The 14,248-nt window shown below is 53.0% G+C and overlaps 1 protein-coding gene across 2 annotated transcripts in view; it reads right to left on the bottom strand.

Moving 5' to 3' along the window:
* LRIG1 (leucine rich repeats and immunoglobulin like domains 1) overlaps window positions 1-14,248 on the bottom strand; it is a 112,927-nt gene that overhangs the window by 19,407 nt on the left and 79,272 nt on the right. For both annotated transcript variants that reach the window (XM_081073237.1, XM_081073236.1), the window contains exons 6-10: window positions 13,660-13,803; window positions 11,203-11,346; window positions 8,054-8,197; window positions 5,846-5,926; window positions 102-173 (exon numbers count right to left, since the gene is read on the bottom strand). In XM_081073237.1, the coding sequence (XP_080929363.1) occupies window positions 102-173; window positions 5,846-5,926; window positions 8,054-8,197; window positions 11,203-11,346; window positions 13,660-13,803 (585 nt within the window). The remainder of the gene's footprint in view (window positions 1-101; window positions 174-5,845; window positions 5,927-8,053; window positions 8,198-11,202; window positions 11,347-13,659; window positions 13,804-14,248) is intronic.

The following is a 14,248-nucleotide window of genomic DNA, read 5'->3' as shown; positions in this document are numbered from 1 at the left end:
CTGTTTCTCGGTTTACGAAGATGTGATTAAATTGCTAGCAGACTTCCCCGCAGCCGCGTTGGGCAGGCCTGGGCTCAGGGAAGGTCTGAGAAGGTACTCACAGGTGCTCCAGGCCTTCCAGCCCTGAGAACGCTCTTTTAGCCACAGACTTGATCTTGTTTCCAAATAGAGTCCTGCAGGTTCCCAACATCCAAAAAACGGGAGTGGGGGTTGGGGAGGGCGGGGAGAGACAGGGAGGGTTGGGAGAAAGAGAACACACAATTAGGGGAGTGCTATCTGATAAGTCTGTCCAGTGAGAGGCAGGTGGAAATCTGACCTGCGCTGAGCTTACGGGTCTGAAGTATGCAGGCCTTACCCTTTCTGAAATGAAATACTTTTATCTTTATTAGAATTTAACAGTGATGACAGGTTGGAATTGCAGGCACTGTCTCGCCTAAAAAAGGCCCCTTGCGATGTTAAGTGGAAATCACCTTGTCCAGCCCTGGCTGTCTCTCTCCAAGGACCACCCAAGGTGGGGGGTGGGGTTGACATTTAGCCATGGCCTCGGAGGAGGGGGAACGAACACTGTGTCAGCGCAAGGAAGCCGACTTAGTGGAGGTGATGGAAATTCCAGAACCAAAAACTACCCCCCACTTCTGGAAACTGTATTCTGGGCATAAAAGTTCAAAGGTGGCAAGCAGAGGGCAGGGCCACGGGGGGCCACGGAGATGGCTCCCTGGCTCTTACACCTGAGGCAGCTCCAGAGGGGACTGCAACCCCCACCCACGGGAAGACCCCTATGGCCTGCAGGCCGCAGTGCTTCGGCCTTTCGCAAGAACCCCGGTTGTCTTTCGATGATGCCAGGCGTCCAGGCTCATGAATCCCAGACACACACGTTCTCAAACCTCCTAGATTAGCTACTGCCTGTACCCCTGGGCCGTCTACCCATGAAGGTCCTGCTTTAGGCAATTTTAATGCAATCTGAGCAGTAACTGGATTTTCCTTAGGAACCCAAATCGGCCCCACCCTCACCCCATCACCCCGCAATACACAAGAAAGCAGTGCTTCTTCCTCTGGGCTGTGTGAGCCAGAGCAACGTTTGTTTCTGGACCAGGTGGGGGCGAAGAGTGGCATGTAAACCATGATGGACATTGGGAATGAAAGGAATCTCAGTTTTCCCTCCTCATCAGGTACTCTGAGGAGTGGCCGTCGGGTGCTGCCTCCAACTCCCATGAGCACAGGACACCTCAAACGAGCACCCAGAGAAAATCCTGTCAGTCAGCTCTGGGGGCTCCGGCGCCCACCAGGGTTCTCTGCAGGGCTTGTTCCAAACGTGGACTGCTGAGATTCCTGGGGAATCTCAGAATGGCCACATCTGGGACAGGGACTCCTAGGCAACAGGTGCAGGACGTTACGGCAGAAGCCTTTGGAGAAAGCCAGTCTGGTCCAGCCCCTAAGAGCAAGGATGGGGAGCGGGGAGGACTCCTCATCTGAGAATCAAGAGAAAGATTTCAAGTAATGGCCAGCTCTACCTTCAGACCTACATTAAGATTAGGGCCCATGAGAACAAAACAGTGAGCACCAGACCCTCCTCCCTGCTGAAGGGAAATGTGAGCTTTGGAGAATTTCAACGATGGCAAAGCCCAGCTTAAATGTTAGCTGCAAAGGGCCCCTGGGCGACTCCACAAATTCCCAGCTTCAGGAAGACGGGTCCAATGTGGACCTGACCTAGTCAACACCAGGAGCCGCTCTCTCAACTTGCTCCTCAGGTACACCAGGCCCGCATGGCCACTTCTGGGGCAACCACACCAAAAGGCCTCCCGATGCCCCCACTTCATCAGGAACAGGCTCCTCCTCTCGGGTCCTCCAATGCAGCCGCCCCCACCAGTAGCTCTGAGTTGAGCCTCCAGACAAAGCCAGCTCTGTTTCCTGCCTCAGGAGGCTGAAGGGGCACAGAGGCCAGAGACCCCTTGCCTTCTCTTTCTCTTGTAGGCAGTCTGCATGGATGTGAAAACAATCTCATCCTGAATGGGTTTCCACAGCCTCTCTCAATCTGAAGCTTTTATTTGAAAACAAATAAACCAGACACACAGACACCATGCTAGCTTAGGCTCCCCAACCACAGAACGGGCTGAACAAATAACAGCACATGGGGCACTGAGACTCAGAGCTTCCAGAATGCTGCCAACTTCTCACTCACTCAGCTCCCCAGGCTGGGCCCCGCGTCCTCTAGGTCCTAGTAAAACGTATCCAACTGTGGAGCGCGATCTCCCGTGAACTAGATCTAGCAAAAAGCTATGCTTTATTTCATCCATTAAATATTAATCACACTGACCCCTTTTACAAGGAGAGCAGACTGTTATTTCTAATGGTGACAATAGCAATAAAACAGATTCTCAAATTCTCAATTACGTGGGGCCTCGTCACCATGTTTGTGATTAAAATCGGTCCTTATATTCCCGCAGCAGACATCTAGGACCGGGACTGGAGGCTGGGGGACGGAGACAGTTCCAATAAAAGGCTGCTGTGCAGAGAAAGAAGAGCTGAACTGCTGGCTAGAAGGGTGCTCACTCTGTCCCACAGGGGCAACTGAGACTTGTCCCTATCTGATCCACGGCTCCCCGAGAAGGGACAGCTGGCCTGATCTTGCCACACCACCCACTCGGAGCAAATCCTCTCATGAATCCCCCGGCCAGCCCAGCCAAAGGCTCCCAAAGGTCTCTGGGATCTTGCTGAAGCCATCCTGCAGACCTGGGGAGTGCTCATCTGACTGGGAGTAGCCCCCCCACACCTGCCCACAGTGAGTATCACTGAGACTGGTGGGGCAGTCATTCCCTGCTCGGGGCAGCACTCACCTGGGCCCACTCCACGCCACAGAAAGCCAGAGGCTTGGCCCCATAATCCAATTTTGCCTATGCCCCCATTCACCCATGCCCCTCCCCTGTGCCATTCAACCCCTCTTTCCGAGGAATGTCATGGAGAGAGCTGGAAGGGGGGAGGGAGAACGTGCGTCACGCACTGTACATTAGAGACTAAATCTCCTCTCTGCCCCTAGTCTGTGCTCCAGAAATTCTCTCTTCCCTCCTCACATGCGATGACATCCTGCAGGCCCCCAGCAGAGGCCCAAAAATATTCAGGAAGGGGGTCGTGGTGGGTGAGTATAATAATCACAGGCAAACTAGGGAGAAAGGCACTCGCAAGAGTCAGGAACATTCTGGCCTTGCCAGGAAGCTGCAGTTTGAAGATACTTGTGTCAGAACCACAAAATTAAGGGCAGGGCAACACCAATCCAATCTTCATAGTGGAAGCCTTTTACCGCTCTGCCTCTTACTCATTCCTTTCTTAGAAAATATTTAAGGTCTGGCTTCTTGAATGGCAGGAAGGACCCTGGGTTCTGAGTAACTGAGTGAAGGCCAGAGAATTCCTCCCCTCCTGTTCTAAGGGATCCCTGAACACCACCCCTCGAGTGCTTCAAAGGCACGCCCGTACCAGGTCACGGGGACTCAGCACTGATGGCAGCACCACGTGATAAATGTTCCTGTGACACGACAGCTTCAGAGGGGCAACCCTTCCCTATGCTAATACGCTCCCCACTTCTAATGAATCCCAACAGACTTGCCACCAGGCCACTCAGATGAGGCAATGTGGTGTCATGGCCTCGTCTCCCGGCCACGACCATGCCAAGGAGTCCCCAGGAAGTGCTCTGAGGAGACTGAGTGTGGGGAAGAGCCCCTTCCTTCCTTCCATCCTTCCTTCCTTCCTTCCTCCCTCCCTCCCTCCCTCCCTCCCTCCCCACTCTACAATGTTTACTCAACACCTTCCATATGCCACGAACCAGAACTGTGCACCAGGATCACAGGAAAGCATTTGCTTTTCTTTCTCCCTTTTAACGTGGAAGATTTCACACGTTCACAGGCCGACGGAAGAATGTCATGAGCCCCACGTGCCCGTCACACAGCTGCAATCACCACTCAGTGGTGCCCGTCAACCCACTTCCCATTCCCCAGCCCAGCAGATGACTGGGAAGCAAACCATAGGCATCACACCCTTTTTTTTAATCCAAGAAGATCTTGGCATCTTGGCAACATAACCACCGTACCATCACACCTAATAACTGACTGCATACATTTCATCATCTGAAGGAATTATTCTTATTGTTCCAATTTCACCCAATTATGTGCATCTCTCCATTTTTTTGAAACAGGTACAAAGCCTCCAGCCCCAAGATTCTGATCAGTGGAGGGGGCCAAGGGGGAGGGGGAAGCAGGGACAGTGGTGGCTGGAGACTGTATATTAACAAGCTCTCATGAGTCTCAGCAGCAGGTCAGCAGGAAGCCACTGCTTTTGGGGTGCCCGTTCGCACAGCACAGCACAAACGAGGAATGCAGGGGCTTGTGCTAATTTCTTGGGTCTTTAGAAGGAATTGCCCCAGGCTAAGCATGAGCATGGTTTATGCAAAACCAAAAGCCCTGGCACTTCGCCAGGGCCAGCCATCCCTCACAGGGGGAGGAAGAGCCTCCTGGAAGCCATGACACCCAAGAGCGACTCCAGGTTCCACTGGAGGGACATGCCCTGCAAAGGACTCGGGGGCACCATCCACTGTCCCCACCACTCCATCCATTAGTCATGGCTGAGGAATTGCCGTGCAGAGTGTGCTGAAAGGCTGCCCAGGGCCCCCACACCCCAGCAGCCCAATGCCCAGTTCAAGGCTCCTCGGGGCAGGGTAGGCCTCTGACCTAGCTAAAGGGACCAGGAGGTGAGGGAGGAGGGAGCATGTTTTCAGGGAAGCAGAGGAAAGACTGACAGGCGTCGCCTTGACGGACACGCCACCAGAATACAGCATGCTCGAGAACAGACGATCCTCAGAAAGCCCAAAGAGCTGCTTCTTACTCAGAACTCTCAGAGTATAAAACGTGTGAAGAACCTTTGCAACACAAATCAAAAACATTAACTGTACAGAAAGACTCTCCCCACCACAGGCTTTCCTACGCCTCATGCTGCACTGCTGCTTTCAAAATATTTACTTTACCCTCTCCGCGGCTTGCTGTCAGGGACAGGCTCGGGGAGATGGAGCCCTGGTGACTGCCATCTCTGTCTGGTCTCCTTCAAACCCTCCCTCTGAGAGACTGCTGAGCAGTAATAATTGCTCCAATCCCCATTCCTGTATGTTCCTTGGTTGGCATCTGCACAAAGTACTGGTGAGACGCAGAGAGAAAGAGGGTGGGGCAAGGGACATACAACCCAGGCTCTGGGGCCACACAGGCAATTTCTGACCCTGCCGCCTACCAGACGTGTGGTCGTGGGCATAATCCCTCCAGCTCTGCTTCCTCCACTGCAATGAGGCTGCGTAGTGGAGCCTGCCCTCCCAGACTGTCAGAGACGACACACATGAGCACGTGCGCGCACCTCAGACAGTAACTGTCAAGTTCTGGGAGCTTTAGAAAAACAAAACAAAAACACCAGACGCCTTGAATGAAAAATAGCTACTATATTACCCTTGGTAAACGATTGTTTCTGTTTAAATTATGATCAACAACAAAAATACTGACCAAAAACTCAAAACCTTCAAGAGTTACTCGGCTTTAGACATTTCACACAATTTCTAGAAATTGAGTAAGACTCCTTGGTGCAAAGAACAACAAAAAAATTGTCTGTTTGCATGTCGGTCATGAACTAAGTGGGAGAAGATCCGACAGGCCTCCAGACACCCGGTCTTCAGCCCTAAAGAATCCAACGTCCAGGGCCGTGGTCACACCACTGACCAGCGGGTGGCTGGGTGTCTCTCCTGCTCTCTGATCCAGATTTTTCTTCCCAAATAAAAGACGATAAAACATGCTCCCCAGAACTTCAAATGTGAGATACTTACAGCTTGCTGAGGTTGTCAAGCCCCGAGAAAGCGCCACTGGTGTCTTCTATTGTGCCCGAAATCTCGTTGTGGTCCAGATCCCTGGGGAGAAGACAGACAGAAAGCTCACCGTCCAGCATGAGTTCTCAACTCATTCTTCAACATGAATTGGGGGGACAGACGGACACATGTCTGCCACCGTAAAGCTCAAACATCTAGGTGTCCAGCTGTGACGTACGATCACAGAAGCGTGCCCACTGAGCCACAGGGAGCTCAGGGCTGCACACGCTGCAGTGCGGCCTGGTTTCCTCAGCCTGCGCACAAAGCTGACACATGCTACGAGCAAGCAGCTAGCCCAGCTCCACCTTGCTGTTCCTGTCGGCCAAGACTGAGCCCCAGGGGATGGAGAGTGTGCAAACAGCACATGGGAAAGCCTTGTTTGTATTCTACTCCTAAAGAGTGGACATCTGGCCACTGGCACTGAGAATTAGCCAGAAAGTTCCACAGGCTCCCATCTGCTCTCACATCAACTAGAGTCCCATTCCTGGACTTGACCAAGAACCTGCAAAGGGCACGTGGAGAAAAAGGATGGTGAAGAAAGAGGCTCCACCATGGGGCCTTCCCAGGGGCCAGTTCCATGCTGGTAAGTGGGTTTGGAGCCTGGAGCCCCCACCTTTTCACAGGGCCTGCACAGGCCCTGAATCTGAGCCAGGAACCACATGTGGGTGCCGAGTCAGACTTGTGACCCATTTGCCAGAATGAGAGGATAAGGCCAGCACTTCAGCCAAGTCTCCTCAACAATGCAAATCACAAGCCAGTGGCTCAGCTTCCTCCCTCAGCTTCTAAGGGCAGGTCCCACCTGGGACCAGGCCCCCATTCTGCCACGGTCAGCCCTCCCCTAGGTTCTCGGTTCCTACACTTTCCTCTCCGAGCCCTTGCAGACATGGGCCAGGAGCATACAGGGACGCTGCACTGGCTCCCATGAGAGCCGTCAGAAGGAATCGACGCTGCCAGGAAGCAGGCAGGGAGTTCTGACCGCCAAGTGAAATGCTTGCTCTGACCTTTATTTTACAGCAGGAAGCTCAAAGGGCCCAGACTCTGCTGCTGGAAGGGACTTCTTTCAACGGGTTCCTCCCTATTATCTTCATAGTGAAAACTTATTATCTTCATAGTGAAAAACTGGGGACTCAGGGCTGTGGCTTTGTGTGCCTGTCTCCCTGCTCCCAGCCCTGGCTGCCGAGCTTTTCTCTTCTTTCTGGCCTGCTCAGCCTGAATGTTCCCAGCTTTGTTATTTCGGCCTTGCAAGGGCTGGAAGGCTGACCTCAGCTTGAATAGCCTGCGTCCGGCTCTTTCACACTCCCCAACAATAGCTGGGGATCAAAGCCTCCCCTGCCCTCTCCACCAGGTGCAAGTGCGAAGGCCTCTCCAGTACGGGGACAGGCCCAGTCTCTGCAGAGGAGCACCCCTGGAAAGGAGGCCGCAGAACCCCGCCACTGCTGAAAACCAAACGCTTCTCTTTGGAGACTTTATTCCAATAGTTGCCTAGAAGTTCTCTGAAGCCAACAAATGAAAAATTTTAAGTCCCCAAAAGCATCCTGCAGCAATTTCTGGCAACTCCAGCTAATTAGGAACTTAAAGGAAAATGACATTATTGACTCCATTTTGTTCATTCTGTTAAATGACCCCTACTGAGGCTCAAGGAAAAACACAGGGTTCTCTAACCACCTGTCTTAAAAAAGGGGCATCGTGGACACGGTATGCTGAAGACGTGTAAATGGTACCCCACGAGACGAGCTCAGCATTCCCTTCTGTTGGACGGAAACTATTTGGGGCTTAAAAATGAAAGTTGCAGAGAGAAGACTGAAGCCTGGAAAGGCCGAGCCCACGGCTGCCGTCCTGGGGGCCGCTCCAGCACTCGCCGGGCAGCTTTCCCCAACAACAGGGCCCAGCGTCCTGCAAGCGTTTGACAACAAGTTGTTTTGAGTCATCGTCACTCTACAGGCACCATCCTGGGGGAGTGAGGGACATTTTTCTGCTCAACCAGTTCTTTTTCAGTTGATTATATGAAAGTTTGAGACCCTGCACACATAACAGTCAGCCTTGGATCCAATTTTGACTCACAGCCAATGAGAAGGGACTTCAGCAATTCAACAAAGCAGCTGGTTTGCTCCCTCCCCCCTCTTAGCCGGGGACCCCTTCATTCTGTCAACGCCGCAGTGACAGACATACAGGACACGCAGGTTTCTGAGTCCCCTGAAGGCGCCTTCTGCGATGTGGCTGATGGAATTGTGGCTGAGGCGCAGAATGCTCAAGCTGCTCAGGTCGGCCAGGCTCTCCTCGTCCAGCCGGCTGAGGTTGTTGAAGGACAGAATCCTGAGGAAGGGGCGGAGGAAGCAAATGTCACCATCGGGTCACAAGGGACTGCCCTCCCGTTCCCTCCTGAACAGCAAGGCACGCTCAGCCAGGTCTCAGGGGGAAGGGACACACCCACAAAACCCCAAGGCAACAGTGGTCGGGCGGCTCGTCACCCATCAGGTCCCAACGCCCAGTTTGACTCTGGAATGTTCCTGGAGGTCACGGAGACCAGGAGGTGTGAGAACCTGGGAGGACTGCACAAGGCCACACAGCTCAAGAACTCTCCCAGCTCCAGCCCTTCATGCCGGGGCTTGTGGCCAGTTCTGATCCTGGTGATGGAGGGCTTCTCACGGCCATGGCCTGCAACTCCGGACAGGACCCCAGCGGGTGCGCAGAGAGCAGGGCTGCCCAGTTAGACTCCTGATGTTGGCCAGCAGGGACACCACTAGCCACCACCTGGAAGCCTTCCTCACAGAACTTCATGCCTCACCTGGGCAGTGCCCACCTGAGAAGTCTCCCATCCAGACTTGCCCCCATCCAAGACAGTCTCTAAGCATGACCCCCCACACTGCACGCAGGGCAGGGAATGTGCCCCCAAATCATACACCTTCCCTGAGCGTCAGTATCAAACCTTCCTCTTCCCAGCATGCCTCCTACCCCTGACACGGCCCTGGGCTGCTTACTTGGCATGTCAGTCATCTATCACTGAAAAATGGGAAATTTGGTCTGGGGTAGGAATATGGAAAATAAATTTGGAGAAGATTAATGAGTTTTTAAAGGCAGCAGGGAGTAACGTTCGTTCCCTCCTGGAGAAATAAGTCATGGTGTCTGTCAGTCGCAAAGACCTGGCAGCGGATCAAAATTACATCCTCACCTGCAATTAAAGAATTTAGCTTAAAGGAGGGGCGGGAAACATGCTGGAAAGCAGTCCTAAGCCTGGCTCCGAGGTTGCCTAGATGTCGGGCAAACTGCTAGGCTGCCGAGGGCACACTCTGTGACCTTCTCTGCCCATATAGAGGGCAGAGGACAGCTCCGCAGTGCCCCCTCGCTGGGAGGGGCCCAGGAAGCATGCCTTTCACCACCGCCACCTCAACAGCAGGGGCACGCACCTCTGCAGTGATTCAGAGGACCACCCCTCACCTTAGCAGTTGGACTGGCTTGGGTTTGGGACTTACAAGACCCCTCCTGCTTCCCCGCAGCTCCCAGGCCTGGACAACAGAAAACCACGGGTCTTGGCAGTTCCCTAGTGGGTCACAGTCCGGGCAAAGCAAAGAGCTACCACGTGAGAATATTGTGCAACTGCTCTGCCCTGAAGGGTCCGGAAACTAAACGCAAAAGGTTAACACTAACATGTATACAGTCACAAAATCCAAGGAAAGTGAGCAAAAGGAAAGAGGTAGGCCTATTGATTTGTGCTTTAGGGAATGATGGATTCCCAGAAATATAAACTCCAATCAGTGTGGGGTATACAGGGGGAGGAGAGGCGCAAGGGGGAACACACGGAAGCAGATAAAACACCAGCTGCAAGTCTCAACATTAACCTGAAACACCCCCTAAGTTTGCCTGGTGAGGCCAAGAGAGAAAGAGACACCGGACAGACAGAAGCCTGGCACTCAGAACAACTGTTCGCTTCCGTGGGTGAATCTCTTCCTACAGGCAAGCCTAGAAAAAAGAAAACCCATCCAAACCCGAGAGAGAGAGAGAGAGAGAGAGAGAGAGAGGGAGAGAGGGAGAGAGGGAGAGAGGGAGAGAGGGAGAGAGGGAGAGAGGGAGAGAGGGAGAGAGGGAGAGAGGGAGAGAGGGAGAGAGGGAGAGAGGGAGAGAGGGAGAGAGGGAGAGAGAGAGAGAGAGAGAGAGAGAGAGAGAGAGAGAAAAGAAACATAATGGACTAAAGTAGAATTAAGAAACCTTGAACATATTAAACTGAAATAACATACACACTGAGAATACACTTGTTTCCTCCAAACAACCGATCTTGTAGACATGGGACAGAAACACGGGGACGTGGGGATGTCCATCGAGTCCCTGGCTGCTATCATTACCATCCCCCAGTAACGTGCAGACAGCCCAAGCCAGCCCCTCCCAGAGAGTCTGTCCTCCCTTCTTAGCCACCTTGGGCGCCAGCTTAGATCCCAGCCCCAGCCTGGGAGCCCCATCTGGGAGTCTCCTGAAGGAATGAGGGAGCTGTCCATCCTTAAGTGAACTGTAATCACACAGTCACCTCAGCAGAGGAGCCTCCCCGCAGACCAGGGAATGCTAAGGGGGAGGGAAGGAGCAAGTGCCAGGGCCATGGGTCTCAGGCAGGGACGCAGACACTGCCAGGCACGTACCGTGTTTCCCCGAAAATAAGACCGAGTCTTATATTAATTTTTGCTCCGAAAGACACATTAGGGTTTATGGTCAGGGGATGTCATCCTAAAAAACCAGGCTAGGGCTTATTTTCCGGTTAGGTTGTATTTTGGGGGAAACACGGTCAATTCTCCCAGTGTCAGGGTTTTGGGTTGTCATCAGCTCTCAGGTTCACTGCCCTTTCTATGCTTGAGCCCAAATGACCCTTCACTAAAGAAGTCTGTGTTACTCATTGTAGCCATTGGTGTACAACAGCTCTCAAAGCTGCAAGGGGAACACTTCTGTGGCTGCCCTCCCTCCGCAGGCCGGCTGAGCAGAGCAGAGCACAGCACTCCAAGCAGGGCCTTTCACCCGCCCAGGGAGGCCTCGGGGCCTAAGGCTCTGCAGGGTCCTAGGGCTGCCCCTGGAGCCCTCGCTGACCTGGAATCGGGGATGCAGAGGGGATTAGGCAGGAGTCATGGTGAGATCACTGAGGGGCTAGGCTTCGGGGTCCTGCTCTGCGCCTGGTCACTGTCTTCCCTCAAACAGGCCACTGCAGGGCTCTGAGCCCCTCCCCACCTGAGCCACCCAACATCCACTTTAAGATGTGCCCGGCCTAGGGCTTCCTGGGCACTGGAGTGTCACCCACAGGCAGGGTCTCTAAATGGCACCCAGCAAAGCCAGGGGTCACTCACAACTCATGCAGCTTCTGGCAGAAGCTCCAGCCATGACGGCTGATACGGGAGATGGAGTTGTTGCTGAGGTGGAGCTGGTGCAGGGCCGTGAGGCCGTAGAGCGAGCCGCTGTTCACTTCCACCAGGCTGTTGTACTCCAGATGCCTGCAATGACAAGCACACGCAGGATGACGATGGCACGTCCCCAAGCCACTCCTTCATCCACTGCACACACAGCAAGTGAGCAGCCACTGGGGAGCAGACACTGGTGAGAACCAAGGGTGTAACAACATTGCATAAGGGAACCGTGGAGGGTGCGTGGGTGGGAGCAGGGAGACAGGCAAACCAAACAGATGGACAGAGTTCAGAGGGCAAAGGGAAGCTTCCCAGAAGCGACATTTGTGGCTGAGCACAGGTAAACCAGGCACACAGATGGGCAGAGGAGTTCCAAGCAAAGGGCAGAGTCCATGAAAGGAAGAGAAAGAAGAGAGAAAAGAAGGTAGTTTTCATTATCATCCCCACTTTATAGATGAGGAAACTGAGGCTGGGAGAAGCTAGGTAACTTGTCTAAGATTCCACAGATTGGCAATGTAATGAGGGACCAGAATCCAAATCCAGGTTTGGCTAACCAAGTGTGGATGCTGGGACCACCGCGCCAAGAGACGCAGCTTAGGCTCTAGGGTCAGGGTACTGGGATTTAAATCCCAATTTTGCCACTTTGTGAGTTGAATGAGCCTGAACATCTAGAAAATGGAGACATCCAAGGGTATCTTCTTCATAGGGCTGTTATAAGAAGGAAATAAGAAAATGCATGTCAAATCTCAGCACCGTGCTGTGAACCACAGCTCCCACCAAGTTTACTGGTTAAGGGCACTGTCACCCCCTCTCAACACTGCACATCCTGGCCAAGGATGGCTCCGCCCCACACAACTGACCACTTCAATACAAGTTACTCTTTCAAATGTCACCTGTGTTCAGCATGGCTGCTTTGGGCAACATGTGTTTCTTACTGTTACCCACATCACTTTCTGCCTCTGCTCAAAAAGTAAGCACTAAATGTATCAATAACCTCGAAGGCAACTCATCGGCCCCAATTTGTGTGAATTTGTTCAACATAAAAACCATATGGTATGTGCTAACTCCATTTATTTTCTGAGAATTCTCTTTTAATCTCAGTCCACCCAGCACACGACCACCTAGATTTCAAAGTCCAAAATGACAGTTTTAAGGCCGTCAAGTAAAAGTGTTCTTGAATATGTAAAAACAGAGGCACAGCCAACCAAAAGTGGACAAGGAAGAGAGTGGAAAGCAAAACCAGAGGCTAACGCCCTCTCTGCACAGGGAGTGAGAGAGAGACTGGGGTGGGGGGGCGTGGATCGGTGAAACACAGAATAGAGGTGATGGAATGGACGTACAACTTTTGTTTTCTGTTTCAGTTGCAAAGATAAGTAATAAAAGACAAGAACATACTGACATCACTTGCAGAGACTGGAAGGGAGTGGGGGATGTCTCGGACAAGCTAAATCACTGACCATACAGCAAGAAATCTCAAGCTGACAAATAGAGATAGTGGTGTAAGTGTATTAACTTGGAAGTGAGCACCAGCAAAACTACGAACAGAAAAACAGAGAAAGAGAAATGAGAAGGGACTGCCTCTTGGGAGCGGAACTGGGGGAAAGAGGCAATGGTGGATGGGAGGGGTGGGCAACGACTGCTTTTCTTTACAATCTGATTTTATTCAACTATGAGTATATGTTATTTTTGATTAACAATAAACAAATTCAAATGTTTAAAAGTAAAAGATCAGTAACTGCCTTTTCTGCCCTTCTTGGCATGCTTTTTTGTTGTTTTACGTTACTCTGGCAGAAAAGCAAGCTCTGCGATTGGACACATCTGGCGGGAAGAATGGTCCCCTGATAAAAGCGGAACATCTGTACCAAGTGGCCTGATTAGCTCACTAAACATAAATAAATGTCCAGGAAGAACTATACATTTGGCCCACCTGCACATCAAGGAAGACTGTCAAACCCAAAGTGGGAGAGAAGGAACTTCCTGTAGCGTGTGGGAGAGGGGAGAGGATGTGGGAAGGCAGCCTGCTCGTAGTCAGCTAACGGGGCAGGCGTGGGGAGTAGAAACGGGGAGGGGAGAACAGCCCCAGCAAATAGGCTCCCTCTTCCATCTTCACTAAGCAACTAACTTGACCAAATCCACTAAGTGCCCTCCCCGCTCCCGCCCCCCCCCCGGCCCCCCGCCTGCCCCCAGCGGACTTTCCTAACCTGGGAGGAAAGCACCCTTAGATTTGGCAAAGTCCCCAAAGACACTGAGTTAGGCCAGGCTGAAGTCCCGAGGGGAGGGGCTGGCTCCGGCTGAGGCCTAGATGATCCTCGGGGCAGGGGCCGGAGTGAACACACGGACCACACGCGCGTCCCCGGTGCCCAAGCTAAGCCAGGGCCCCGCCGCACACCCACCCACACTTACAGCACGTGCATCTGGGACAGCCCCCAGAAGGCCCCGTCGGTCAGCTTGCTAATGTTGTTTCGCTGAAGCTTCAGCACCTCCAAACTGTCGAGTCCCTGGAACGTCAGGCCCTCGATCAGCCGAATCCGATTCCGATTGAGGTCCCTAGAGAGATGCAGCAGGTAGGTTCAGAGCGTCTCCCGCACCACACACGGCCCTACAACTATTCCCACACAGTCCCACTGGGTTTCCCAGGCAGCAGGGAAAACCCCAGTGAAGAGGTCCCAGTGCAGCCTCTGTGCAGCGGGACCTCCTGGGCGTCTCCTGGCAGCTCCTGCCCACGTGCAGGCACTGACCCTGCTAACGGATGAAAGGGGAGGCGTGAGGCTCTCCAGAAGCTGGTTCCCTGTGCTCCTGCAGGAGCGTGCGCTCCCATCGCCTCCCAGCATGTCCACGACTCTGCAGACAGGAGGTGGGTACGTATGACTCAGGATACGAAGTTTGGGTGAGCTGTCTCTCAGCTCAGCAACAGAAACCCGCATGAGATGCCTCCACCCAGGAAAGAGCTAACCGCTGGGTATCAAATGGCAATGATACTTCCACGCGGACA

Source organism: Rhinolophus hipposideros (assembly GCF_964194185.1).
Source record: "Rhinolophus hipposideros genome assembly, chromosome: 14".
In the NCBI taxonomy this organism is placed as follows: domain Eukaryota; kingdom Metazoa; phylum Chordata; class Mammalia; order Chiroptera; family Rhinolophidae; genus Rhinolophus; species Rhinolophus hipposideros.
The sequence above is the reverse complement of the archived record's forward strand: the minus strand, read 5'-3'. Positions and strand labels throughout refer to the sequence as shown.